Here is an 11,165-nt window from a genome sequence, read left to right as displayed (position 1 = left end):
ACATCAGTGTGTTAATATTATACAATAATGGCATAATGGTAATACCCTCCCGCCCGCATCATAATAATTAGAAAGGCTGGATGAGAAACTAATAATCACCGAATAGGGGCCTTATTAAAATGTAACCATTAACCTACCATCACAGCCATTTCTTGGCCGCCACCTTGGATTTCACACCTTTTTTCACCATGGCCTTTTTGGGGGCCGCACCTTTTTTTACAGCTTGGCTGTTTTTGATTAGATAATTACATACGCTTACAAAAACGGCTGTAAAATTGGTACAAATACAATGCAGTACAGAGTTGCAACTTGCACCGTTGTGTTCGCCATGAATAGGGGAGCCCATTATTGGGAAGTTGTTTCTTCTATTACCATTCTTCACTGCATACAGAGACGAAATCAGTCACAGTGAAGAAAATCGTTTGCGTACGATCGTTTCGACGTGACGTAAACAAACGCCCATATAACTTATGTACCCTTTAGTCTACTCATAGATAGTATATTCTCCGTACGGAGAATATATTATCTATGGTCTACTGCATTCTGCAACGAAACAAAGATTTTGAACTCCTCTTGAGTAGGCGAATAAGATTATATCCAGGTTGTAATCATAGGACCCTTCCTTCACAAAGAACAAAGCGTTTAAAAAATTTACGAAATTTTTTTTCGATTAGGCCAATGAAACTTGATTACCAGTTTCTCGCTCAGAATTTTGAAAATTTGATGCGGGCGGGCGGTTATTATTCATTATTTTCCAAAAGCACAACACACATCCCAAACATGAAAATTTCTGCCAAAAAAAAACAGTAAGATCTAGCTATATTGGTTACTCTTAAAGTACGTTACTAAGTAATTCCTCTACCCCTAATGAGTTTTGTAATAACTTAAGTAACTTTTATGATCACACCTGTGCGTTATAATCTTTTGATTGCTGCACAGTAATAAATAAATATAATAATATAATAATCCATATAAGAATATTTAGTTATTTCTGTAACTCCTAAACAAGTGATTTTTCCATTAGAGTATAGCTGATTGCTCTATTACAGTAAAAGTGACTGCTCTATTAGAGTATTTCTATCTGAAATACCAATAATGAAATTCCATGCGGGTATACCAAAAGCATGCGGGCGATGACGCGAAACTGCTAGTCAAGTTTCATTGGCCTTACGCAAATATTTTACCCAATACAAATCAATGGCTTAGTTATACTGAAAATTTAGGCTTGCGCCATTATGTCGGGTTTTCGCAGATCCGGTCACATTTTCGTTTTCTTTGGTGTTTGCACAAGTTGTTTATTCATGTGACTGCTGTGACTCTAGGTACAGCCTACCATATAATTATGCAAGCTAAAGATACCCTAATAGAGCAGTCACCCTAATCCAACATTATACTGATATATAAATCACTCCCATATTCAATCTTAGAGGGTCTAATTTTTAGAATTTTCCTTGTGGGTATGCCCCCAGACCCCCTAGATTAGCATGCTTTGCAATCATTATTCTGCTGAAAATCACTCTCAGATTCAATTTCAGAGGGTCTAATTAACCCCCTGGGTTGGCATGCTAGTGTACTTCACATGCGAAGGTGTATGTCTTCCTATAATGACTTGCTATAAATATATAGCTAGACTCTGGCATCACCTAAATCTGGCTATATATGCCCCTGATACAGAGTGAATGCCGTTATAATCTCCCATATATAAAAAATGTAATTTCTTGTTCAGCATTTGGAGTCTGCTGCAAGCCTGCAACTATATAACATTCCACTACTGTAATGGAACACTGATGTCAGTTTGCTGCACAGCCACAGCTATCATGTTTATGTGTGTATACAAATTATGTTTTACTTGCGACCATTATAACACAATCACTAGCTAAATGCTTGACCAGTTTGTGCAAACCTTAAGAACTCCTTACCCTTAATGCTACATTTAAAATGTTCCAATTCAGTGTTTATGCTTGTTTCATGTGTTAGCACTACCAAACAAAGCACACTACAAAATTATGTAAAATGAATATTCGTGATTGAAAGCAAAAAAATGAAACAAATTTAATTGGGAGTTAAAATCACTCAGGTTTGACAGCAACAGCTACCAACAACTTTGTATATGTACAAAAATAAAATACACTGCATGTATTAACAGGTAAATAGGTACGTAACATGACAAACATGCTGCTTGATATGTACACACACATATTAACATTCACACATATTAACATTCACACATGTACTGTGATGTATTACAAGTTTAGTTAAGGCTGTTTTTGTGGTGAAACACTTCTACTATCAGTTTCTGTGTTCTGTAACATTAATGTTGCTTCAAGGTCTGAACGTTTTCGCAATGATTTTTCTGAAAATTCACCAGATCTTGACTGCAAAAAATAATCACATTAATGCCACATATTTTACTTACAAATGTTACACAATACTGAGAACACAAATGTAAAGTTTAAATGAAATCGGTGTACAGTATGTTAATTCCATGCAAGCAGTGAAGAAACAGTGAGACAATAAAATGCGGGAAAACTGGTCTTATTATCTGTGTTCTGTAGCTGATCTTATCACCAGATTTGACAACAGGTTTCATTCTCTACCATTGACATAAAGCTAGATTTTGGTGTCAAAATTAGTTGGATGTAAGTGGTCTGCTTTTGCTGATGACTATTTTCAAGCCAATTGTTAACTTTACAAACAATCTGAAGCATTGATGGGTCTCTGGCCAACCTGGGGATGGCTGAATGTATTTATACACTATGTGGTGTTTAATAAAAACCAACAAAGGGTCAAAGACCTGTACTGTAAATAGGAGTGCAGTGATTATGCCTGCATAATTTTGGGAATAATAGGTATATGTGTGGGAATGGGGTATTATGCTGGCATTATGAAGCAATTTAACAGTAAGAAAATGTGCAATTTGTACAATTCTGTTAAAAGATTGAGATACTCTAATAGAGCAGTCAGAAATTCTAATAGAACAGCCACACAATTATTATTTCCTCATATTTAAATAAATGCTTGTTCGATTATAAGCCAGGGGGTTTTCCAGCACATATGGAAAATAAATGCCTAGTCTCAAATAGAGGCCCGGGTGCTATTAATGGAGTCTACTGTTAGAGATCTTAACGCTTTTCCTTGCTGCTATTGTTCCTTCAAACTTAAGTTTAAAGCCTCTGAGGAATGAAGGTACTATGAATAATCATGTAGGTAGTCCATGTGCATGCAGATATGCATCATATAACTGTTTTTCAATTGTTTTAGACTTTCACTACACTTGTTTTATTAGTCAACACACTGTATAAAGGTTCTCCATGCTTACCATGATGGTGTGTCCACCATGACTCTAATTTGATTATATGCCAGGTGCCACTCAGGCCTTATTCATTTACAGGCCTGGTCAAAATGCCGGGAAGGAAATAGAAGTCTGGGCTTTTATGTGGAATATGATATACTAGTTTAATTAATAAAACAATGATATACTCTACTATAGCAACCAGTTAAAATATTTCTATAAATGGTAATACAGCATTATGTTAAAGATGTTGGTTGGGCATAATGAACATTTCTCATAAACATAACAGGTGGTTTTTTAACACTGCTCAAAAGCAGAATACTTACTATTTATCACTGTGTGCTCCTCTGCTATTAATTTTAAAAACATACCTTTGCCTTCCCCTTCTCTCCTACCACTTCTATAAGAGCTAGTCTGATACAATGACTCTCATGAAAAAAACTATCAAAAAGACAGGAAACTTGGCTGATGGATACATGTACACTAGAAAGTCAGAATATAGCACTCTGAGTACTTAAAAAATGGTATTTCTTAATACTTACAAAAAAGGAAACAAGACTGGTTTTCCGAGAGAGTCAAATATGTACATTTTTTATTGCATAAAACATCAATGGTTTGGTGATCAGTACATCATGCCAGGAGATATGGCAGATTAAAATTTGGTAACCTAATATTGCAGTCATGATGTAGCATTGAGCAATACACTGTACAAAAAGTTCGGCAATTTTATTGACAATTTTTTATAGCTAAACATAAGCAAGTGCGTCTAAGCTGCTTGTGTTACACTGTATATAGGTTATCAACCTATTAGTATATGCACTTATTGTTACCATTTCCAGTTCATCATTGAGCCTTATAACTTCGACATTAAGAGACTGTATTCTTTGCTTGTAAGTTTCCAACTCATTAGAATGTTGGAGAGTGGCAGTTTTATTAGTAGCACTAACAGTACTATGATCTAAAGAGTGTGTTCCCTCTGGATCACGAAATACTTTGTACATCTATATAGAGTAGAATAGATTTAATAGCATCATGCATCATAAAGATGTACCTTTGAAACAAAAACTAAGCCCAATATTAAAGTTGTAATCAATAGCATCACCATCCCTAGTATACCATATTGTACACTTGGGAAATCTTGTAAGAATAATCCAATCGGAGTAAGAGCTATTGAAGCTATTACTGCTCCGTAAACTGACATTGCCACAAACCGAGACTCGTTTAAAGATCTAATTTTTATTTTGCGTGTCTCAAAGGCCAGAAACAGTCCAGCTAGCAGCACTAATCCTTTATAAACAAACAGGACTGCTAACCAAGGTAGTGAATCATCTGATTTACAAACTCCAATTATTTCAGGCAGATCACCAGCCTATAAAATAATATCATTGACTAAACACATTTTGTTAATACCAAAACAAACGTTGTCTCCTTCAATTTCTTCTTGTTCCCTTCTCAAGATGGCATTAGACACTGCTGTTGGTGGGATCAATATTACAATATCTACCAGAACTAGTACTCCAACAATTGCAAACAAGTAAATGTCTTTTATTTCCTGCAAAAAGTAGACAAATTCAACAGTGATTAAATGTGTGTATGTACCATAGCGTCGAAATGATTGAAGATGTAATATATCCTCCACGTTTTGGCAAATATAGTTCCAAACAACAAACTAAACCCAATTGCTACTAGCCAAATTTTTGTCTGACACAGATGATCTACTGTTGAAGATGATGCCACATTTTCATCCACTCCAAACAAAATCACTGTTATGTAAAATATAACTGCTCCAGCTATAATCATCACATTGACATATGGACTGGTAAGCTTCACTAGTCTAAATGTTCGAAACAAGTTATGCAATGTAGCATCTATATATAATAACATACTTTTGTTCTCTGAACCACAGGTTAAAAATCAGGCAAACAATAGCAAATATTGTTCCAAGTAGAGATAATACAGTGTAAGTGACAAACAATGGTAGGACAATACGAACGTATTCCTCATCTTCTGCAATTCCATCTATGGGTATATAAGATATTAACTCCCTTGACAGGAAATACAGGCACCTTGCACACGCAGTGCAATTAGTAAAGTATGTATTTAACTACCCTATAAGTCTATAGTAATAATTACGTAGTACTAGCTTGAAGGATTAACTGATGTACATTCAACGATGTGGTGTGGTAAAGAGTTCCATAATCTTGATGATGATATCAGGAAGGAATACTTGTTGGTATCTGTATTACGGAACATTTCAGCTAATTGGTATGACATTATTTGTAGTTAATATTGGGTCATTCCATGTCAAATCGCCGAGAAATTGTAGGTTCATCTCTTGGATTTTGACGAAACTTGGTGTGTTTGTGGTACCTATGGTGCTCATCATCCATACCAATTTTTAGTCTCATACACCACATAGTTTCTGATTTATGACCACAAATATTTTGAATATTTCATGAAAAATTGGTCCGTTTTGCATTACAAAATCAACTGTAGCTCATCACTGTGTTAATATTTTAAAATAAAATTTCAGCGATTATAGACTGTTAATTGATCTTTCAAGTAATCCATAAACTATGGGATATCAATATAATAAAGGTTCAAAAAGGCTCCATTAAAAACTTTAATCCTTAATATTTCAAAAAGTGCTGCTTCAAATTCTTTGAATTTTTTAGTAAATAATAATTAGGTTATGGTCTATTGTTGGTAAAAGTTTTGTGGTGGGGCCACATTGGGTTCAAGAGATATAATTAAATATGTTGTGGTATGTAGTGGAATTTTGTAATCTATTATTGCTATATGGGAGTGTACACCTCTAATAACCACTGCTGATAAGGCCATACCAACTTTGTCTTACACAATGAAGGTGTACAAGTACACTCTGTTAGTGACCACCTGTATTGAAAGACCACCTGTATTGAAAGACCACCTGTATTGAAAGACCACCTTTGTGCTGCAATTTATATAGTTGGATTTACTGAATGGGTAATTCCATATCAGTTTTGCACATGATCCCTCAGAATTGGACGAAATTGGTGTATGGGTATCCCAGTGGTCAGATGTATCCCTTCACCAATTGTTTGTATGGCTTCCCAGAAAGACTTATTTAGTATTCTATTTTTGCTGTACTTGTCATCATTCATAGCATCATACCTTGGGCCCAGAGCCCCAGAATATCCACACTATACCAATGGATGACATTATAACTCTTGTAGACCCAAGAACAAGAAGTGGTTGTGTGTACTCTGACAAAAATATATTTTGCTACCAAACAGCATCACACTGTATCACCACAGTAACAAACTTGTAGTGCATGCTTTTGTCACAGCCTGTTTATATATACATACATTTATATTAACTTGCAGTTGAATCAGAGTCTTATGTGTCTGAAAACCTAAATCAGCAGAATGGGCTTCAAGGTGTGCAATACTGCATGGGATATCTACTATAATACCGTAAACACTGCTAGCTACCTATCTCATAATCCCATAGAGACCCCAAGCTGAAACTTTTGCAACTAATACGTGAATGTCTGACAAGTTCAGTGCTCGTCACTGTAAAGTGTTAATAGTAAATACTTTAGGTTTAAGGAAGAAAATCCATCCCTCCTGGAGGAAGACTGAGTGAGGCCCTGACTAGACATTGGGTGACCTGCAGTTCGAATCCTGGGGTTGGAGGGATTTTTTTTCTTCCTTACTTTGGCCCCTTTTCTGTTACACCTTTCCAGCTATAAGTCATTAAGTCTAAGTCATTAAGTCCTTGAAATTAGGTTAGGTAATCCTAAGGCTGCAGCACATGTTGCTGAAGACCTTCAGTGCTGGTCACTGTAAAGTGTTAATTATATAACCAAGTACTAAGAATAATACGAAACGCGGTTAAAATTACGTCATAAATAAATAAATAATTAAATAATTAATGTTTGAGAAAACTACGAGGCCTAGAGACATGAACTAACCGGGGATAGATTCGCCTATGAATGAAGGCACAAACGTATAATCGTCGCTCCTGTTTGTGCTGATGACTTGACCATACGTGTAATTCTATATAACGCCCAGTACCACACCCTTGCTTAATTACTTACATATTGCGCGAAGAAGATTAGTGATGCCCGTGCAGGAGAGCCAGAAGCCACTTGTGTAAACAAGAAGATTACAAGTAAGTTTTTATGTTTGTAACATCTCAAGTCTCCATGCCAGCTGCCAGTGGATTCATTCACGTAAATAAACAATACAAGAAAACATTAAACTGACATATGCCACGCTCTTTACAATAAGCTTACAGTTACATATAAAATACAAGTAAACAATTTTGTCTTATGCAGCTGGCATGGCGAACTTTCTTTGTGTTGGTGTCAGGCAATTCAATACGTGCTTAATCTTTTTTGCCTTCACCTGGCGTAGCTACTAGGCTCTAGTGGCTTGGCTGTCTTCCTTTATCTGGTTCATCTGGCTTGCATACGCCTACAGCATTGTGTAGCTATCTCCTGAAAGTTGTGTATGCATAACTATAGTGTGTCACCCATCACTGTGCCATTGCTACATCACTGATGAACCTTACTTAGCTCTAGTTGATGTTGATATGCATTGCTGTATATTGGCTAATAACTTTTATCTGCATGGTGATGTTGCCTATAATATATTGCTGCATACAATACTGCAATAATGTATAGTTCTCTCCTGTATGTTTTGTATACATATACTTTGTACACATCACTGTGCCATTTATACCACACCAATGATGTACTGGCACTTAGCTACTGGTGGCCATTAGTTACGATGCCACTATTGTGTTATATCTGTCACTACTGTGACATATTGAGTTGATTTGGGGATAATGCATTCACCACCTAATAGCCTCACGTTGGTGTATGTACTTGGTTGTATGTGACGCGGTCCTAGTAATAATAATTACATAACCAAGTAATAATAATAATAAGAACGTGACGTCATAAATAATTAATTAATTAATGTCCAGACGAAACTGCGTAGTGCACACAAGAACACTCACCGGAATTGAGTTAGACGAAACCCGAACGTCAAATTGAAGTGAGCGTTTTTTCTCCGTTGCCTTCGTTAAGCAGGACACTTTTCTAAATAGTGCCTTTCTTCTACCAGTAACTCGTTAGTTACCACCCGTAAAACTTGTTAGCGTGCCCCAGTAACTAGTAAGGCCGGTTTGTAGCTCATAGCAACCAATTTAAATGCGCTGCGCCGCCTGCGCGTTAAACCTGGAATTTGTCTCCTATGAGGGAAAGAACTATTATTGGTGGAAACAACGATATTTTCTTACTTGGAGGTTAGTTCTGTGTAATGTACTGCAACTATTACTTTACTGCAGATAGTTTTTAGGGTATTCCATTTGAGTATTAAAATGCGCAAAAGCATTAGAATACACTTACGAGATTTTAGCCTATAGTCAGTAGCGGCATAGATAATAGACACCCCATATGTAGGGGTGTCTATTATCTTTGGTAGAGGCAAGTCTTATTATTGGACCATATTTACAAGTCTGTGCTATTGTCCACTGATACTACGCTGTGTGGTCTGTTATTTAGTGACTAGTCCATAAGTGGCGACTTACTATTTATTGCTACTGTACAAGCATTGTTTAGCTAAAAGGTAGCAAAACAAAATTTCTATGGTAAAAGACTCTGTTTACTGTGCTCAGGATTGAGTAAGGGGCACCAAGAAATAGTTTATTATAGAGCAGTTCTCATAAGACTTGTTTATGTTTCATGTTCTGTAGACATGTCAGTACTGTGCATATTGTACACTAATGATGCAGTCACATGTGTCATAAGATAAATAATATGCTTTGAACATTTGCTTTTACCATACCTTTGCAGCACTGGATGTGCAACTATTGTACATAACATGGCTTATAGCTATTATAGCAATCAAACCAAGCACTGTAATACTGTTAACACTGAGTAATAATGATTACAATAGCAGTGCAAATGTAAGCTATTCAATTTGTGGATGGTAGCAGTGTTAGTGGAGTATGTACTAAGATTCTGTCTTATAACAGTGCTGCCTGTTCACGTCTCGAAACTATCCCAAAGATTCACTTGCAAACAACTATAAACTTGTTACTAACTACTCACGTAACACTAGTCTATATATCGCATACATACAGTATGCTATAGGATACTAATATAGTTATGTTCTGGTTAAATGTCTGTTGTTGCATATAGCTTGTAATGTATGACTGTGTACAGTGCGTATGTATGATAACTTACAATATGTGACTGTCTCAGCGAAAACCTGTCTAGTTTGCACAAGCATGTGCAATGAGAAAATTGAAACTTAAAAAAATATTTTTCGTTACATTATGCATGCTACAAGAAAATTATGCAAGTTTTTATCGGGCCAGTACACGAAGAAGGAAAATTTAAATCGATTAAACTATACACCATCTTACTCATGGAGAGTTCAAAAACATTTGTTTCATTTCTGTAGCCCCAATGGTTTGCGTGTCACGTGAGTTTGTTTACGAAGCGGTAGACGCAAACAAAATTATTGCTATTCTTCAACAAAGCCGCCTTCATACGCCTACACAAAAATGAATGCAAGGCTAAAACTATATCTTGGTTGATCTGCCAATCCATGATGAACATTGTAAGCCAAATTTCAACTTTGTAGACTAATCCAAACGGAAGTTATGGCTACGAATGCAAGCGCCTGTAGTTTATTTTTAGTAGTCACTGTACAAATCAATTTCCTTGTTCTTCCTACTTTCTAGCACTGTAATTCCAAAACTACTCACCACAGAAAGCTGAAACCTTGGTGAATCATTCCTTGGACAATGCAGATAATGCTGAGAAATTAAAAGGATATTCAGAGGTTGTGCGAACTAGATGGGTTTTCGCTGAGATGGTCACATATGTGACTATTGTATATACATTCAGTGAAATCAAGTAATGGATAACTCTCAATCTTTCTTAAATATTGCTGCTTCTGTGTTGTGTTGGCTGGTCCATCTGTAATTCTATAATTTTTATAGCATACTGTAGCATTGTTACAAAGTTGTACTGAGAATAAATTAGATGGGGTTGATGATGGTCCTATTCAGTGTGACACATGGTAATGGGGACATTAGCTTTATATAAGTTGACCATATAATATTATTATGTATGTACACTGTGCAGGGTTGACGCTTGTTATCTGTATAGTAGTGTTGTAAACTGGTATGGAAAAACTGATTATAACTGGTATTGTCTTTTGCCCACTCACTTGGTAAACTTCTGCTGACAAGTGATAATGTCATAGCATAACCTCAAAGCATGTGTAAATGTCGTGTAACAACAAAATAATATTTAGGAAATTTGTAGTTGGCAAAATTTTAATTTGGCGACATACGCACTATTTAATTTTTATTAAATTTACTGATAAATTGGCACTACACTGTTGCACATGTTGTAGGCTGACAGAAGGATGAATTTGTATCCTGAACGTTTCTTGTGCTGAAATGTCTGCCTTGTAAATTTAGTGCTCAGTCACAGTAGGCTGTCCACTGATAGCTTTCACAGGGTTAGATCATCCGACGCGTGATCAAATATCTGAGTCTGACCTGGATTGGATCACGTGTGCAATGGATCAATTAGTTCACGTTGAAGTGTTTTAACCTAGTCCTGCCACAACCTAGTTTTTTTGTGAGCCACAACTACTTATCATGATCATGTATCTAAGTAATACAGTAAACCTTTGATTTCTTTAGGATGTCATGTCAAGTTACATATACAGTGTTAAGGAGTGTTGACAATGTCATCAGTGGACTGTTTATTGAAGCCAATCTACAAGGGTCATTGAAACTTACTACTGAGTAGAGACCTGACCAACTAACACATTGCAAGTGACTATAGGTATCGCATCAT

At 36.1% G+C, this 11,165-nt stretch overlaps 1 protein-coding gene across 2 annotated transcripts in view; it reads right to left on the bottom strand.

The window, feature by feature from the left end:
* Window positions 1–2,027: 2,027 nt before the first annotated feature.
* Window positions 2,028–11,165, bottom strand: part of LOC136251081 (gamma-aminobutyric acid type B receptor subunit 2-like) — a 39,540-nt gene continuing 30,402 nt past the window's right edge. For both annotated transcript variants that reach the window (XM_066043462.1, XM_066043461.1), the window contains 6 exons: window positions 5,179–5,311; window positions 4,892–5,126; window positions 4,713–4,844; window positions 4,344–4,661; window positions 4,123–4,293; window positions 2,028–2,375 (listed from right to left, as the gene is read on the bottom strand). In XM_066043462.1, the coding sequence (XP_065899534.1) occupies window positions 2,256–2,375; window positions 4,123–4,293; window positions 4,344–4,661; window positions 4,713–4,844; window positions 4,892–5,126; window positions 5,179–5,311 (1,109 nt within the window). In that variant the 3' untranslated portion in view covers window positions 2,028–2,255. The remainder of the gene's footprint in view (window positions 2,376–4,122; window positions 4,294–4,343; window positions 4,662–4,712; window positions 4,845–4,891; window positions 5,127–5,178; window positions 5,312–11,165) is intronic.

The sequence above is a fragment of the Dysidea avara genome, chromosome 3, assembly GCF_963678975.1.
Source record: "Dysidea avara chromosome 3, odDysAvar1.4, whole genome shotgun sequence".
NCBI lineage: Eukaryota > Metazoa > Porifera > Demospongiae > Dictyoceratida > Dysideidae > Dysidea > Dysidea avara.
The sequence above is the reverse complement of the archived record's forward strand: the minus strand, read 5'-3'. Positions and strand labels throughout refer to the sequence as shown.